This window comes from Ochotona curzoniae, unplaced genomic scaffold, assembly GCF_017591425.1.
Source record: "Ochotona curzoniae isolate NIBS_2020 unplaced genomic scaffold, NIBS_Ocur_1.0 contig_3498, whole genome shotgun sequence".
In the NCBI taxonomy this organism is placed as follows: domain Eukaryota; kingdom Metazoa; phylum Chordata; class Mammalia; order Lagomorpha; family Ochotonidae; genus Ochotona; species Ochotona curzoniae.
Window position 1 is genome coordinate 40,080,280 of NW_024465885.1, and position 18,855 is coordinate 40,099,134.

Genomic DNA, 18,855 nt, shown 5'->3' on the forward strand with positions numbered 1-18,855 from the left:
CAGCAGTTGAAATTTTGTCTGTTACTATTTAGAAGATTCATCTTAACTTTGTCAGAGCAGTCCATGCCTGAATATTGCTGTGACTCAAGAAAGTTCTCTCTCATTTTTGTTGTTATTATTTTTGAAATTTCATTTCCATCCAGAGTGCTATTGGTCTGTGAAAGGCCTTAGGCCACGTTCTGATTGCATTAAATGTTTTTTTCCCCCTGGGATGCGTTATACTAGGAACGTTCTTCCCCTCTTTGTGACCACAGATTCATTTTTTAAAAATATATTTTTATTGCAAAGTCAGATACAGAGAGGAAGAGAGACAGAGAGGAAAATCTTCCATTGACTGACTCCGCAAGAGGCTGCAGTGGCTGGAACTGCACCAGTCTGAAGCCAGGATCCCGGAACCTGGAGCCTCTTCCAGGTCTCCCATGCGGGGTGCAGGGTCCTAAAACTTTGGGTTGTCTTCCATTGCTTTCCCAGGACACAAGCAGGAAGCTGGATGGAAATTGGGGGCTACAGGGATATGAACAAGCGCCCACATGTGATCCTGGCAAATGCAAGGCAAGGGCTTTAGCTGCTAGGCTACTGCACCAGGCCCCACAGATTCATTTTATCAAAAGATTATACCAAAAAAAAAAAAAATAAGCCACCCACATGCTTATCCAGTGCTCGTTCTTGACCTATCCACATTTCTTTTGGAAACAAAATATATAAACACCTGAACAAATCTATACAACTTATTTTTTTTTGCCTTTAAAATATTTTTTCACTACCAGTAAGTAGTGAAAAATTCATACATAATTGTGTAAGAATATTTTATATGCAATCATTATGAGTGTTTTGAAAATATATAATGAGCGTTCCTTTTAGCTGTTCTACTGTCAGAAAAGACTGAAGGATGCCAGTTAGGCTTTACAGTGTGAAGTACCCCATCTCTGTAGAAGCTGGTGATCTCAGCTCCTTAGAACCTGCTATCCTGCCGAGAAAGCAAAACAGGCCCTTTGATTTGCCGAGAGAATTGTTGCAAATTGCACAAGAGAAACCTTCGATCTTTCTATCAGTGATTTATATACTTTTATCTTAAAATAACTTGATCATTTGGTAAACAGAATAGGAAGGATGAGATTGGGTAATAATTGATAAGTTGTGGTGTCAGCAGCCGTGAGTGAGTCAGACAGAAAGGAAATTCTATAGTAGGCTTTCTCTTAGGTAATATTTTAAAATTATAGTAAGAAATATAATAGTTAACTCACACTGAATAACCCCTCTTTTGTCCCCCCCTATTTTTACATTTTACTGATTCTTTTTCTGGACATGTTGAGTTTTAGTTGAACTTATTAATGTGATATTGACAGAATCTTCATGTGGGTTATACACTGAGAGAGCGTATTTGCAAACATTGACTACAGTGTCTAGTGCAAAGGAGCTGCTCGGCAGTTGTTGGTCATTAGTAGAATCTTTCCAGGATCTGAATCTCAGTAATTGAGTTCACTGAAATTATGCTTTTATAATTTCCTTTGTCCAAAATGTCAAGTTCATACTCATTTATCAGCAGTCTGAAAATTGGAATACTCTGAAAACTTCGAAAGTTTATCACAAGTTCTTTTGGCCAAAAGTCGTATCCAATTGATTGTGTGTTGTCTTTATCCCACTCTGTGCACTATTTGATATTCTGTTGTTTTACGTAGTAATGTACAGATGTCTAATGGAGAGCTGCCTCAGATTGCTAGTGGGATCTTGTTTGTAATCCATACTATCTAACTCAGACCTGAAAAGTTCTGAATTCCAAGTTCAGTCTGGCCCCGCAGTTTTGGGGAAGGGATCGTTAGACCTTTGCTCTCAGTGGATACTTGGCTTGACTTGGAAATTTCTTGTGTTCTAGTGAGGGCACGTTGATTGTGATATTGAATGTTTGATCGTCTCGGAAGTGTTCATTGAGCTAATAAACATGGCCTTTATGTTCTCTTCGTTCCATTTCACAGCAAAATGAAAAGGAGAGCTTGTTGAAGGAAAGGGATCACATTTTGTCCACTCTGGGCGAGACGAAGCAGAACCTCACTGGACTCTGCCAGCAAGTCTGCAAAGAAGCCGCTCTCAGTCAGGAGCAGATACAGATCCTGGCCAAGTACTCCGCCTCGGACTGCCCGCTTTCATTCTTGATTTCTGACAAAGAAAAGAGTACTTCTGATGGTGAACTTGCACTCCCATCCATTTTTATCTTGTCTGATGGGCGCCTAGGTGTGTTGCCTCCCAGCGGGAGAGGAACGGGCGAGCCTGGTGGTGTGCCTGGGCAGGAGGTGCAGCCTGCTCCCGCGGCTGGCCCCGAGCAGGCCCGGCCCGTGCCCGAGGAGCAGTGTCGGCAGAGTGGTGGCATCTCCGATTTCTGCCAGCAGATGACTGACAAGTGTACAACGGACGAGTAAATTTGCATTCGTTTCCTTCAGACCATCCAGTTTTCTATGGACGTTTTGGTGTTGCTTTGAAACCTAGTGTGGCCATCTATCACTTACCAACGTTGGTTTCCACCCTGGGAATTTGTCATAAAGAGATTTCTCTTGCGCCTGAATTCTTCTAGATTTCCATGGGAATGGAGACACAGAAACGATTTGTCTCTTGAGTACTGACAAATCACATGTGAAAATGTACGCTTTTTGAAAACTCTATTTTAAAAACAAGTAACTATTATTAACAGCTCCTCCCAGTATTTTTTTAAAAAGTCAGCAATATAAAAGCTGGAAACTTCTTCCGATTCTGTCAAAGAAGTGGCTCATAGAGGTTTAAAAACTTGACCTGTTCACAGTATGCTGATTTAACAGAAAGTTTCGTCCTGAGCCATGCGGATAGAGTTCTGTTGTATTAGGAAATGTCGGTCAGCTTGGTGGATGGACGTGTTTGCACAGAGCTGCAGTTTTGTTTTAATCCTTGAGCTTTGCTCTTCAGCTCTACAGGGAGAGCTTTCCTAGACTTCTTTGTGATCCTGGAAGGTGTCAGAAGCAGAGCTGGCCTGGAGGCAGGGCTTCTGCTCCTTCTCCATTTCAGCTGTCCAGTTACTGGCTGCGAAATGATACATAAGTGTCACGCCCCCACCAACCTTTTTTTTTTTTCCTTTGTATAGTCTCTGCTGTATTTAAACCCATGATGGAATTTCCTTTCCTGTTAGTGGAGACTCCGGTTGGAGTTGCTTGTGTGGACATGCTGGTAGCCCTCTGTGGCCTTGCTGGCATTTGGGGGTGCTTTCCAGTGGACAGGTCTGTTTCCATTCCCAACATAGATTTCCAGTGCCAGAAAAACTGGGCATCCAAAAGAGAGAAATTAAAGACATTTACTAGGAATTCCTTTAGTTTTTCATCCTGCTTTTTAAATCCTGTGGTTTACTTTTGAAAAACATTTGTAGTTAAAATTGTGTCTGTAATAGCTCTGCCGGTTTGTGAGAAATTGATAAATTCAATCTTCTTGCACTATGAATTTGCATTTAGAATCCAGGTTCAGTCCTTACTCTTTTTTCAAGTTTGATGTGGCAAAGAGATGCAAAATCAGCTTTTCTGTCTTATCTAGTCTTGTTATGAAATATATTCTGATCACCCAGCTTGTAACAGTCTGCAGTAATTGATAGCTATTGTGGAAACACAGACTTCCTCAAGAGTCAGGTGATAACGATGGATCTTCTCAGCAATTAAAAATAAACTTCTTGTATGAGTTGAGTTTCTCTAACCTGAGAAATCTTTGAAATGTTCCAAAATTCAAAACTGAGTGTTGACATGAGACCCCAAGCAGAATGCTCGCAGTTGACCTCGTTGTGATGGGTTGCTGGCAAACTGCAGGTGCACAAGAAACATTGTCTAAAGGCCATGTGGACAGTATCTGTAACATAAATGGACTCCCTCCTCAAGATAGCATATATGATATATTTGCAAATTTTGCAAACCCTAAGACACTTTTTGGTTCCGGCCGTTTCAGAAAGGGCTACTCAGCCTGTATTCACACTTAATAGAGGCGTTCGCAGAATCTAGTTTTAAAGTGTACAGGAGAGTCCACCTCTGTGCTCTTGGCCAGAAAGCACTGGATTTCTCCAAGACCATGCACCTGAGACAGAGAGATCACTATAGACTACATGCTGTGTCTAGTGAGAGCCTGGGTGGCTAACCTGGAGACCACCAACTACCTTATATGAATGAGCTAGAAGCAAGTTGATCTTCGCTGTGAGAATGCATGGGGACCACTCTTGGTATTTGAGAATAATTTGTCAATTGTTACCCTTTTTCATCAAAGTGTAGGTGTGAAAGATACTGCTTGTATCTTCAGTGGTTTGTATATTATCTCTTACGGACTTGGTCGTAACAGAAGATTCATTGGGATTGTCTCCTGGAGCATGTCAAAAGTACCCTCAGTTTTTCAGGGAGAATATTTCTGTGATAATGTATCCCGTTCTCCAAAACAATGATAAATATCTGTATCCAGAACTAGGTCTAGATATCCTCATTAACTGTTTCTTCTATGATAGTTTGAAATTTCAAGCATAATATAAGAGAACATGGAACTTTCCTGGTTTACATAATGTAAAATCTTGTTCCAAGCCAGTGGAACCCTTGATTTCCTACCTCAGCTGTCTGTCATATCAGTTTATGTATTTGAAAATGTCAGATCACCTTTTCCTAATTTTTAATCGCTACTGTAAATATTTGCTTTGAAACATGGTTACCTAGTATGTCATGATAAAACAGCTGTCTCTGGAGTTTAAATTTAATTTTTATGACACTTGGTTTCCATTTCTCTATACTATAAACAGTTTAGCATTAAGGGTTTATTTTAATGTTGTCTAATTAGTGGCCATGTGTAATATTTCTTAACATTTAGCATTACTTTTAATAGCCAGCATGTAATACAAGTACCTACACTACCTCATACTTAAATGATTTTCAAGGTGTAATATAGATGGACAGATAAAAAATATTTTATCTTTGTCTTTTGGCCACAAAGTGGGGAAGTTTTCTATATATTGCATAGCATTACACATTCATGCCTATTTTAACATTAACTTCTACAGAAGTTTTTTTCTAAGAAAATTTAACTCAAGGCACTATTATTTCTTCTTTCTTTTTTTTTTTTTTTGAGGCTGCCGAAGACAAATGACAGGATTATGTGTATACAGCGTATGCCTTTTTCCTTCATGCAGAATCTTAGAAGTATTGTTTTCAGTTTGTTCGTTGTGTATTTACATGATCATTGTTCCTTTATGAACCGAGTCCTCTTCTCAGTGCTTGCAGATTTTTAAAAAGCTGTTGTCTGACTCAATAAAAACAGTATCTTAAAATTGCTTCCCTTATTTGAATTCTATAGCTATGGCAAATGATTTGTTAAATTATTATATTGAAAACAAATGTGGATGCAATCTTGGTTCTCTGTCTATAAGTTTCATAACAAGTTACTGCAGCTTAATGCTTATCCAGTTTTAAATAAGGAATGATATTTGATCCTGCAGATGACACAGGCTTGCATGTGGACACAGCCACGTTAGCAACTTGGGAAAAAAACCCAACAACATGGCAATGTTAAAATGAATTCTCAGGTGAAATGTTTTTCATTAATGAAACATCTATTTTGACTTTGTAAATATTTTAAATGTTTTGTTAAGGCATGTAATAAACTATTCTTGAAACCTATTAGGTAGAATGAAAATTTAAAGCCATGATGGTAAAAGTAAAAAAAAAAAATGGCATAGTGATTGTAAAATAAATAAATAATGACATTGATTTTTTTGTATCTTTCCTAATTATCTTTCCTAATACAGTTTTCTAACAATGCAATAAAACCACTAAACTTGTGTATTAAAATCCTAGTAAGACCCTGTTTCATTAAAAATATACTTTCATAGTATTTAATTTATACTTTCTTCGTAATTCGCGTACCCAAATGTTTCAGAACTGTTAGATGTTGGTGATAAATTGACAGCCAAATAAAATTCTTCTAAAATTAGTACTAATTAAATGGAGTTGAATATTCCATGTCCATATTCTCACAACCCACACCGATTTGCTGACTTTGGTCTTTGGATCAGTACTGAGTCTGTAGCTCTGCTAGGAGAAAATCTTTCATTGGCTGTTAATCCTGCCTGGCCAAAAAAAAAAATATTCACAGTGCTTCAGTTTTCTTTTCGCTGGCATAGAGTTCCTTTAGTCATGCTTGTGGTGTGACTTCCTCTCAGTCTTTGCATAAAGATATGTGGGATAGTAGAGGATTATCTGTCAGTCATTTTCTTTCTTCTTTTTTTTTTTTTAAGATTTATTTATTTTTATTGGAAAGTCAGATTTATGGAGAGAAGGAGGGAAAGAAAGATCTTCTATCTCCTGGTTCATTCTTCAAGTGTCCTCAACAGCCAGAGCTGAGCCCATCTGAAACCAGGAGCCAGGAGCCTCTTCTGGGTCTCAAATGCGAATGCAAGGTCCCAAGGCAGGCCATAAGCAAGGAGCAGGAAGAGAAATGGAGCTTCCAGGAGACTTACTGCATCCATATGGCGTCCTGGCACGTGCAAGGCGAGGCCTTTAGCCACTTGGCTACTGTGCTGGGCCCAGTCATTAATTTTTAAAGATTGATCTGTATTCATTTTCTCAGGCCCTTGTAATCAGGCTTGGCACAGCAGTCCAGCCCTGCACTGACAGTCTTCCAGGGCAGAGCATCTGGTCTAGTGGTAGAGATTCTTCGCTGAGGACAATTCTCCCTGATTGACATCTGGCAATTCCCAGATGCCCCATAAGTAGCAAGGGTGAGATGAAGGACATGGCATCCATTGTCAGACCAGGGATGCTACCGAACAGCCTACAGCACACAGCACGGCCCTAACAAAGATCAGCTCACCTGAGGTGTCGGTCATGCCTGCAGATCAGTGGTGGCATCGAGGTGAAATGTGAGATGTCATATCTGAATTCGGAGGAGGTGAGGCAAAGAAATAGCAAAGATTGTCACCCTAGCTGGGAGAAGGCTCCTGTCTGGGAAGAAATGAGCTTGCATGAAGAAGCTTGCCTTGGTGTGGAGGGGCCTGAGCTGTGTGAGGGAGGGCCGTCCTCAGTGCCCTTCTGTGTGTCCCAGGATGTTGCACACTGGCCTGCAGGTATAATTATTAGGTTATTTCAAAGCATTTTGAGAAAAATGGAATCAAAGGTGTTTATTTTGGCTCAGACTCTTGAAATTAATGCCTAGTTTTTTCGTAATATGCATTTGGAAGACCCCTTGTTAACATGAATTTTGTTTTCTTCGAAGTAAACTAGTCTTTCAATTCTGCTTTCCACGAACTTATGAAGTACCTTACCTTTTTTTTTTTTTTTTTTTTTTTTGCTGTCTCAGGGTTTCTGAAGCTTTTTATAAATCCTGGATATTAGTCCCCTGTCACTTTCGTCGTATGCAAAGGTTTTCTCCCATTCTGTTGGTTCACTTTGTTGATTGTTTCCTTTGCTGTGCAGAAGCTTCTTATTTTGATGTAGTCCCATTTACTCGTTTTGGCTTTGACTGCCTGTGCTTTGGCTGTTCTTTTCTAAGAAGTCTTTCCCTGTTCCTATATCTTGGAGTGTGCTTCCTATGTTTTCCTCTTATAGTTTGATGGTTTCTGGGTGTAGACTTAGGTCCTTAATCCATTTAGAGGTGATTTTCGTATAATGTGACAGGTGCAGGTCTTAGCTCTTAATTCTGCACACTGCTATCCAGTTGGCCAACAGCATTTGTTGAATAGACCAGGATTTTCGCCTGGGTTGTTCGCAGTTTTCTTGTCAAAGATTAGCTGACTTTACATGTGTTGGCTCCCTTCTGGCGTTTCTATTCTGTTCCATTGATCTTCTCTGTTTCTGTACCAGTATGTAATATGCAGTTAGAAGTACTGCTCTGTAGCATGTAGTTAGAAGTACTTAACATTGGTGACCAAAGGCCAGGCAAACAGATTCAAGGACAGACTTGTTCATTAGTATTTATTCAGGTTTCCTGGAGAGGCTAATAGCAACACCCTTCCCTGAATAGAGTTTTTGAGATGAAAAGCCAGAGGATATAGTTCCCTTTGCTGATGCAGGCCAGGTGAAAACCATGGCCTTCTTGCAAGAGAAGGAGTGAAGTTGACCTACCCTCACCCAAGCAGCACAGCCTGTTGAAGAGGAGGAAGCTACACTGGGAATAGCTGAGTTACGTGCAAATGTATTCATCAGGGTAGAAGCCACCCCTCCCCACCGAGCTCCCGAGGCACGGTGGGACACAGAGGCCAGGAGGATGTCCAGGGAAAATCCTGTTCTTGCAGACATTACTGGCCGAGCCCTGACTGCTCACTTGGGAGAGAAGGTAGCAGTTTCCAAAGGCAGATCTGTGCTCGCCTGTGTGCGATTACTTCCTGCGATCCAACCCCCCGGGTCTGTAATCTGTGGGCTCATCAGTTTATTATTATTATTATTATTTTCCTTTTGGAAAGGCAGATACATATAGAGGAGGAGAGACAGGAAGATCTTCTGTCCAATGATTCACTCCCCAAGTGACCACAATGGCTAGAGCTCAGCCAGTCTGAAGCCAGGAGCCCAGATCTTCTTCCAGGTTTCCCACGTGGGTACAGGGTCCCAGGCTTTGGCTGTCCTCTACTGCTGCTATAGGCAGGGAGCTGAATGGGAAGCGGGGCTCGTATGGAATCCCGTCATGTGCAAGGTGTGGACTTTGGCTACTAGGATAACACACCGGGCCGCCTCTCAGCAGTTTTAATAATGGATCTGGGCCTGGCGTGGTAACCTAGTGGCTAAAGTCCTCATCTTGCATCCTCTGGGATCCCATATGGGCACTGGGTTGTATTATGACTATTCTACTTCCCTTCCAGTTACCTGCTTATGGCCTGGGAAAGCAGTTGAGCATGGCCCAAAGCCTTGGGACCCTGCACCCGTGTGGGAGACCTGGAAGAAGCTCCTGGCTCCTGGCTTCGGAATGGATCAACACCGACTGTTGCAGCTACTTGTGGTGTGAAACAGCAGATGGAAGATCTTTCTCTCTGTCTCTCCTTCTCTCTGTAAATCTTTCAAATAAAAATAAATCTTAAATATATATATATATATATTTTAAAATGGATCCAACATGGGTTCTCAATGATAGTCAAGCAGCTGAAAATCGGTGCCTTGCATGTACCTGGATCCCATGTAGGCGCTGGTTCATGTCCCGCTTGTTTCACTTCCCATCCAGCTTCCTGCTGATGGCCTGGGAAAGCAGTTAACAGCCCAAAGCCTTGCAGCTCTGCACCCACATGGGAGACCTGGAAGAAGCTCCTGGCTGTGGATGAGCTCAGCTGTGACCATTGCAGCCCCTTGGGGAGTGAACCAGTGGAAAGAGTTTTCTGTATCTCCTCTCTGTAAATCTTCCTGTCTGAGAAAAGTAAATAAAATCTTAAAAAAAAAAATCCAGCAATGTACCAGCTGGTAAATGCAAAGGCTACTCTGTACCAGACAGAATTAATTTTAAATTTTAGATGGAATTAATTCCTTACTGTATTTTCCATCTTGAATCCCCCTCCTGTCTTTTTTTTTTTTTTTTTTTACTGCAAAATGACAGAGGTACTGTCTTCAGGTTAAATTGTAACACAGGAAATTCCTGTAAGATAATGCATGAAGAGCAGCCTAGCTGTAAAATGCACATATCCAGTGATACACATAGTTTAACTAGAAATCCTCCCCTACTCAACTTTTAGGAAAAAAAGCTCAAATTGAAATTAAGCATCTAATTCAACAGGGACTAACAAAATTAAATTATCGTGCACAAATATAGCATGAAAAGTGGATCCCAAGTTTGCCAAGTTTCTCAATCAGATCAACTTTGATCAGAGAACTTCTATTTTCTGGAGTGGGGTTGAAGTTATTTATTTTTAAAAATGAATTGATAACTGACTTTTTAACATTTTATTTTATTTTTGTTGGAAAGTCAGATACACAAAGAGGAGAGACAGGGAAGAACATCTTCTGTACACCCGTTTATTCCCCAAGTGTCCGTTTCAGCTAGAGCTGTGCTGATCTAGAGCCAGAAGCCTCTTCCAGGTCCCCACGCACGTGTAAGGTCCCAAGGCTTTGGACCATTCTGGACTGCTTTCCCAGGCCACAGCAGGGAGCTGGGTGGGAAGCTGGGCCCATATGGGATCCTGGTGCATGCAAGGTAAGGACTTAAGTCACTAGGCTATTGCACTGGGCCGCTGTCTTTCTTTTTTTTTTTTTTATTTTAAAAAAGATTGATGTGTGGAGCGGGGTGCTAAAGTCGCTCCTGGGATTGAGAAGCGCCATTGTAAGATGGCGGCTGGCCCAGGGCCAGGGGGCGGAGTTGGTCTCGCCAGCAGGTAAACAGGAAGACGCAGGGATAGGCTAATGCCCTTGGTACGATTATGTCATCGCTACTGGCCTATCATGTAGCGCCAAGTGGACCCACGGGGAGAAGTGATTGGTGGAGGATGATGTAAGCGCAGCCAAAAGCTCCGATGATGACGGAGAGACTACAACAGAGAAAGACTGGACGGGGAGAAGGACAGACGGGAAGAAGGGTGGCGGAGAGAGGGCTGGAAAAGCTGTAGAGAAGTAGTAAGACCTAAGTTCGGGGACGAGAACGGAGAAATGCAGTAGAAAACGGGGATAAGAACGAAGAAGGTGGCGGAGAGAGGGCTGGAGACGCGGCAGAGGAAAGGTAAGGCCAATGGGGAAAGAGGGCAGCGGAGAAAAGGGTTTAAACGCGGCTGTTTTGGGCAGTGAGGGTCCCGTTGCGGTTCCGGCTTTTCCCAGACCCTCAAGAGCATGCCTCGTCTTTTGAGTGTCGCTGCTGGGCGGCAACAGATTGATTTATTTTTATTGGAAAGTCAGATATATAAAGAGGAGGAAAGACAGAGAAGAAGACCTTCCATCTGCTGATTCACTCTCCCAAGTGGCTGCAGTGGCCCGAGTTGGGTAAGCCAGAACCCAGGAGCCAGGATTCTTTTCTGGGTCAGCCACACGGGTGCAGGGTCCCAAGGCTCTGGGGTGTCCTCAACTGCTTTCCCAGGCCACAAGCAGGGGGTTGGATGGGAAGTGGATCAGCTGGGATACAAACTAATGCCCAAATGGGATCCTGGCATACCAAAGGCAAGGACTTTAAGTCACTAGGCTACCATGCTGGGCCCTGAAGCTCCTTCCTCTCTCCCTTCCTCCCTTCCTTTCCTTCCTTCTTTCCTTTTTTGAAATTGTATGATATAATTCCATACTCCATGGGATTTCCCTGCCCCCTCCCAAATTCCCACTTCTGGCGGAGTTTCCCCTGTATTGTTACAGTATAGTCCTTCATAAGCAGTCGTAAGTCCATCATTCTGTTATTTAAATGTGTCCTGACATTGCTAGCACAGATAACGGCAGACAGTCCTGCATCCTGTTGTCAAGATCCGTCCAACAGTTTAATTGGAAGTCCATTTTTGAGGTAGAGTTGCACAGCGCATCGTGTCTGCACATCTGCTCTGCTACGTCATCACTCCCTTAAGTGAGAAGCCATGAAACAAAGTCAACAACAGGAATAAAGGTAAAATAGTGCCATGGGGTTAAGTAACATGTTGCTGAATAACCAATGTTTTGATGAAAAATGACAAAGAAAACCCAAAAGCTTCTTGGGTAAAATGATGCTAGAATTTGGTAAGAGAAAAACTATTCGGAAGAAGTGAAATTAAAAACAAAAATGTCAAAACCCATGGTTTGCAGTAAAAACAGTATGGAAAGGGTTATTGACCTTGGAATTTGCATGAAGGTTGCCATACATCAGAGAGAATATGTGATATTTGTCCTTTTGGGACTGACTTATTTCACTGAGTGTAATGGTCTCTAGTTGCAACTACCTGGTGGCAAATGGTTCAATTTCATTCTTTTTCATGGCCGAGTAGTATTCCAGAGTAAATGTTCCACAACTTATTTAACCACTCCTCTTTGGATGGGTGTCTGTGTTGTTGCCACGTCTTTGCTATTGCAAATGGTGGTGCTGTAAATGTAGGATTACAGATCTCTTTCACATATGCAGTTTTCATTCCCTCTGGATTTATTCCTGGGAGCAGGATAGCTGGGTCATAAGGCAGGTTTATTTGGAGTTCTCTTAGCACTCTCCATGCTGATTCCCACAGTGGTTGTGCTAGCCTGTGCTCCCACCAGCAGTGAAGGCGGCAACCGTCTCCCCACATCACGCCAGCAGGTGTTATAAGCAGAGTTCTGAATGTAGGCCAGTCTCACTGGAGTTAGGTGGAACCGTAATGTGGTTTTTATTTGTATTTTCCTGGTAGCTAGGGAGCCTGAGCATCTTTTCATATGTCTGTTAAGCCATTTAAATTTGATCTTGTGTAAAATGTGTAAAAGGTATCCTTTGCCCATTTCTTCACAGGGTTTTGGTTGTTTGTTTGTATGTTTGTTTTACTATTCCTGGGCTTCTGACGCTCTTTATAAATCCTGGGTATTAATCCCGTATCAGTTGTATAATGTGTAAAGGTTTTCTCCCATCCCGTTGGCTACTTTTTCACTTTATTGATTGTTTCCTTTGCTGTGCAGAAGCTGCTTATTTTGACGTGGTCCCGTTTGCTCGTTTTGGCTTTGACTGCCTGTGCTTTGGGTGTCTTTTCCAGGAAGTCTTTCCCCATTCCTGTACGTTGGAGAGTGCTTCCTGTGTTTCCCTCTAATAATTTGATGATTTCTAGGTGCAGATTGAGACCCCGGTCCATTTAGAGGTGATTTTCGTATAATGTGACGGGTGCGGGTCTTGCGTCCTGCCCCTTCAGGCTGCCATCTGCTTGTCCCAAGTTCTTTGCTTACTTGTAGCCAGCGTTGTCTGTCACAGGCAATGAGAGTGACAGTTGTGCAGGCCTCCACAGGAACTAAGTCCAAGATCTAATCATCGAATGTGAGGTGGGAGTCACGAAAATTATTAGAGCTGTGACCCCACATTGCTTGTTTCAGCATCAACTGATTCCCAGGTGTTACATTTATTCCAGACAAAGCTGTGCTGTGAACTCAGTAGCTAACGCTATCAAAGCCTACAGCAGAAGTTCTCTGCTCTCTGCACAAGCTCTTGGTTTCAGCTTGCCACGGTGCCAGCGTGCAAACAGCCCACGATCTGGGTGAGTCTTGCTTTGGCCTTGTGTGTTGCTTCTCTCTAGGGGCGACTTCCGCTTGGATGGATGGTTTCACTTCTTTCCAGCGTATTTCTGACAGCGTAATTCTGGACTGGTTGAGTAAGGGCTCCCTCTAGGGGCTTCCAGTTCACATTCCGGTGCATGCATCTTCCCCGCTTAGCCCGCAGTCATTCTGCTCCACGTCTAGGGAAGTTCTCTCCTAGCAATGGTTTCTCACTCTGTGGGTTTAAGCATTACAGAGTCAGCTGCAGAAGGGCCGCGTGGTTCCAAGGCGGTGTCTCCGCTGTTTCCTCCTCAGGCTAGAATGGCGTTTTGGGCAAGCCACATGGCCTGGGTTATACCATCCTAGCACTGCCCAATAAGAACCAGATTCATGCAAACACTGTCGCACATTGGGTTCATTATTCTTTCTTGGTGGCACTGAAACAGCATGTGAAGAAGTGTCTTTTTCATTTTTAAAACGTTTTTTGTTTTTATTTGAAAGGCAGATTTACAGAGAGAAGAGAGACAAAGAGAGCTTCTGTCCACTGGTTCACTCCCCAGTTCGCCACAATGGTCGGAGCTAACCTGAACCAAAGACCGAAGCCAGGAACTTCCTCTGTGTCTCTCATGTGAGTGCAGGGCCCCAAGGCTTTGGGTCATCCTCCACTGGTTTCCCATGGCCATAAAGGGTGATGTATGGAAAGTGGAGCAGCTGGGACACAAACCAGCACTCATGGGATGCTGGCAGCATAAATGGAGGATTAGCATACTGTGCCACAGCGCAGGCCTCTGAAATGTCTTTTTCGCTTGTGAGCCACACAGGGCCACCTCGAGCTGCCTGCCCTGCTCAGGGTTTTTGGCCACTGGGCCTTTTCTTGTAAGACTGCTGGCCTGCTGGCTTGGAGAAGACACCTATGGCTATTTCATGCCTTGACCGCTGTAAGTGCCTGGCAGTGCACAGGTGTGCTAGTTAATTTCAGAAAGTGAATGTTTTTTAATTGATTGGGATGATACTTCGCCGGCTTTACCTTCAGACTAGAGATGGTCTCACCAAGAAATTGTTGAAGTCAGTAGGATAATAGCTGGACTTTATGCTTGGTAAATACTTCCAATGAAAGAACCTCAACTGAATTTGAACTGTGGTAATGCAACAAGGTGGAGAAATCCACCATGGGAAGAGGGTTCGGGGAGGGGTGGGGGGAATCCCAGTCCCCATAACACTGTGTCACATAATGCAATGCAATTAATTTAAAAAAAAAAAAAAAGAAAGTGAATGTTGCCTGGTAAATAGCAGGGGGAAGCTGATCCAAGAATATTCGATTTACTTGTTTCAGCTAACACTAAGTCTTCCATGGCCAGTGGGTGCTTTAAATGCTTTGGGATTGTGGTTTCTTCTAGGAGAACCGCTCTAATGACTGAAGATCTACTTTGTTTCCAAATACGTGGCATAGATGCTGTGATAATCTTGTGTTGTGTCTCATTCTTAGTAGGACCTTAGACTCTTGCCATTGTCCTAATTCAACTTAGGAGTCCTCCACGGGCATTGCTTTATTCCTGTGAGAGGCAGCCTGCACCTTTGTGCTAAGGCCACAGTGTCTTTGTGCTTAAACGAATGCACTGAACCTTTACAAAGGCCCAAGGAGGGCATTTGGGGCTCCCCAGGGATTCACTCCCAGTGGGTGGGGCACCAGAAGCCAGAGTGGCTTAACTCCTCTCACCTAGATTAGCATCATTGCTGTATGAACAAACCTGGCCTACCAGGCTCCATTCACCTGGAGTTAATTAGCCTTATGCAGGAATTTCTTGGAGGGAAGATTTTTTTGTTGTTTGTGTTTTAACTTGTAATAATCACACTTGATTTTAGCCAAAAGGCGGAGAGAAGTGATTACTCGTGATAATTACAGGAGGCGATGGAAGGGTCCAGTCTCCTCAAGAAACTGCTTCCCTGAGAAGGGTTTGGGGATGCTTTTATAGCCACCGTTGTATTTGTAAATTTTAGCTCCCATACATAGTAGAGAACATGCCCTATTTGTCTTTCTGGATCTGACTTATTTTTTACTCAATCTGATGTCCTCCATCAAATGCTAGAATTCTGTTCTTTGTTATAGCTCAATAATGTTCCATTGTGCGTACACACCGTGTGTTCTTCATCCACTCATCCTGGTGGATTCCAAGTGTTGGCCCCTTGAAGAACACTGCTGGATACATAGTGGTGCAGGTGTCTGACCCACTGCGTTTGAATCTTTGTGGCATATTCAGTAGTGGGATTGCTGGATTGTATGGCGTGTGTACTCCTTTGAAAGGAATCTGCTTTTGACAGTGGCTTCACTAACTTACATTCCCCTTCGCAGCGTGTACATGTTCCCCTTTGGTCACATCTCCAGCAGCGTTTGCTGCTCCCTGTGTTTTGGACTTCGGCCATGCTGAGGGATGAGGGGACACTCCATTGATTTGCATTCCCTGGATGACTTGCCACGTTGACCATTGTTTCCCAGGATTGTTGGCCATTTGCATTTCTTTTGAGAACTTCTTTTCACTTCCTTTGCCTGCTTCCCATCCGGAATGGTTGTTTCGTTATTGTTGTTGTTGATTTTTAAAGTTGCTGATCTATTAAAAATATTGATTCTTTGTTGGAGAGGTAGTTTATCCCACTTTGTCAGATGTCTCTTCACTCTATTGATGTTTCTTTGTGCAAAAGCTTCTGAGCTTGATGTAATCCCAATTGTTTAATTTTGCTTCTGGTCACTGTCTTTTGGGGGTCTTATCCAAGAAGACATCCCTATACCAATGTCTTCAAGTGTTTCCCCTACATTTAGGTCTTTGATCTAACATTGTCCAATCTGATGATCAGCCTCATGCCATCCCCTGGCTTCACTCTACTCCCTCCTGCTCTGTGACAGAGCCTACACATCCCTCTCTGTGTTCTCTGCAAAAGCTATGAAGTTGGCTTTCAATCTTCTTCATTTATAAATCCTCAGAAGGGATTCAGCAGAACAAGGAGCAGGAGCTGCCTGATCTAGGCAGTATCTCGACTCCTTCTCTGAGTTTATGTTCCAATTGAGGTAAATGGAAAATAAGTCCCAGAAAATGTATGGTATATTCGGATAGTGAAAAGTAAGATAAGAAAAAATAAGCCTGAGGTGGACAACTTCGCCTCCAATTCCAGATCTCTGCCAATGTGTGTATGTGGAGGTAGCAGGTGATGGATTCTGCCACTCAGTGCGGGAGGCCAGAGTGTAGTCCCTGCTCATGGATGTGGCCTGGCCTACCCAGGAAATTGTGACTGGAGACAGAGAGAATCAGCATATGGAGGATTTCTCCTACTTTCTCTCTGCCTTTCTGCTTTAAAATAAAAAGTGACATTTTTTTCACATTTTATTATTATTGCTATCATTTTATGATACAGTTCCATATTTCCTTATCCCCTTCTCCCCACCCCCAGTTCCTTTATATCATTACTAACATAGTTCTTCATACTCAGTCATATGTCCATCATTGTGGGAATGGACAATGGCAGAAAGTCCAGAATCCTATTGTCAAAATATAATATAAACAGTTTCACTGTAAGTCCATCTTTGTCTGGAAACAGAAATGTATACCACACTGCATTCTCACATCTGGTTGTTAGTCTCCATTACATAACTACTGTACATTCCCTTAAATGAAAAGTCATGATACAAAATCAACAATAGAAAGAAAAATAGAAATTTACAATGCCATGAAGTTAAATGACATGTTACTAGATATGACAGTCTCCATTACACAACTACTATACCTTCCCTTAAATGAAGAGCCACAAAACAAAATCAACATCTGAGAGAAAAAAGAAATTAACAACATCAAGAAGTTAAACATGCTATTAAATGTCTAACGTGTAGCTGAAAAAGTGAAAATCAAGAACCTTCTTGAAGAAAATGATGCCACTGCATGATCTACGAGTCATTGAATGATTTAATCAGAAGAAAGTGTTTTGAAGAGATGAAACCAACAGAAAACAACAAAACCCATGTGATATAGTTTCTGCTGATCTTTGTTGGAGTGTGTCTCCTCCAGACAATATGCAAGAGTTCAAAGAATTTAAAGAAGCAGTAAAGCAAATCAAGGCTGGTATATCAGAAATTAAGAACACAGTAGAGCAAATTACAAGTACAGTGGAGAGTCTCCAAAATAGAATGAAGCAAGCAGAAGAAAAAAATCTCAGAATTGGCAGATGTCTCCTGTCACCAGGGGGAAGCAAACAAAAAGCTGGAAGCAGAGCTGGATCAGGCCAAAAAAAGTATTCAAGAATTGAAAGACACTATTAAGAGGCCAAATATAGGAGTTATGGGAGTCCTGGAAGGTGCAGAAAGAGAAGCTGAGTTTGCAAATGTATTTAATGAAATAATAAAGGAAAATTTCCCTAATCTAGAGAAAGAATTGGGAAACAAGATCCAGGAGGGACACAGAACTCCCAACAGGCTTGATCAAAAGCGATCTTCCCCAAGATATATGATTATCAAACTCTCTTCAATTGAACATAAGGAAAAGATCCTTAAATGTGCACGTGAAAAACATCAATTGACATATAAAGGAATGCCAGTTAAGCTCACAGGAGATTTCTCACAGGAAACTCTACAGGCAAGAAGAGAATGGAGTGACATATTCCAGATTCTGAAAGAAAAAAATTGTTGTCCTGGGATAACATACCCAGCAAAGCTTTCTTTCATCTTTGAAAATGAAATAAAATTCTTCCAGAGTAAAGAAAAGCTAAAAGAATTTGCCTCTTCCAAACCTGCCCTACAAAAGATTCTTCAAGATGTTCTCTTGACAGAGAAGAGGAATAGCACCTAGCAAAACCAAAGGCAAACGGGAAGAACATCCCAGTAAAATGACAATAGAAGACTAAATCAATGAACAACCCATTCCTAAAATGACAGGACCAAAGTACCACCTATGTATATTTAACTCTGAATGTAAATTGCTTAAGCTCAATCAAACATCATCGATTAGTAGACTGGATTTAAAAAAAGTGACATTTTTTAAAAAAGAAAAGCAAAAGAAGAGAGAGAGATTGCAATTTCAAGTGGAATAGAAGAGCTTGCTGATAAGGTGACTTTTAAAGAACTAGAGAGGAGGTAGTGTAGTTTTAGCTGGTGATGTCTCACAAATTTTTTTTTTTTTTACCTAAATTATAAGTCAAAGCAGGTCTTACATGGTTGTACTAAAAATTAACTGATATGCTAGAGAAATTCTTTTCAGAAGGTTTAGTTAAATCTTATTATATAGGATGATACCTTCCAAATACAGTATCCATTATCCACTTTGCTATTTTGTTTTCCATGAATGAAAATTAAATACTATTAAACATGTAATTTATCAGTCTCACTGGTTCCATTTCAGGTGCTCAGGTGCTCTGTGCATGTTGTACAGCTTAGACCTTCAGTATTTCATCACTACAGAAAGCTCTACTGGACAAAACTGAATAGAATGTATAATACTGATAAATGGAGGAACTTTTTAATATGTAATTGGGCTGCCCTTAGGGCTTTGTGGTCTTAGGATTTTAGCCTGTGCTTCCAAGTTAAGGATATGTTTAAGACTCACATCAACAAAGGTATACCCAAGACTTAAGGCAGGGGTCAATTTGAACTTTTGGCTAGACCGTCTTTACTCTCTAGAGTATGTAAGAGAAAACCCTTGGTGCACTGAGAAACTATATTCTTTCAGGTGAATTTAGGCAGGAGTAGAAGTTCTATGGGAGAGGAGCTTCTGTTCACACACATCAAGTG

At 41.9% G+C, this 18,855-nt stretch overlaps 1 protein-coding gene across 5 annotated transcripts in view; it reads left to right on the forward strand.

Annotated features, from left to right (window-relative positions):
- Positions 1–13,058, forward strand: part of BACH1 (BTB domain and CNC homolog 1) — a 50,219-nt gene extending 37,161 nt beyond the window's left edge. For 3 of the 5 annotated variants that reach the window (XM_040980705.1, XM_040980706.1, XM_040980703.1), the window contains exon 5: positions 1,974–5,302. In XM_040980705.1, coding sequence (XP_040836639.1) covers positions 1,974–2,414 — 441 coding nt within the window. In that variant the 3' untranslated portion in view covers positions 2,415–5,302. Of the gene's footprint in view, positions 1–888; positions 5,303–12,964 lie in introns of those variants that run through there. The other 2 variants (XM_040980707.1, XM_040980708.1) reach the window with 2 other exon arrangements.
- Positions 13,059–18,855: the final 5,797 nt, after the last annotated feature.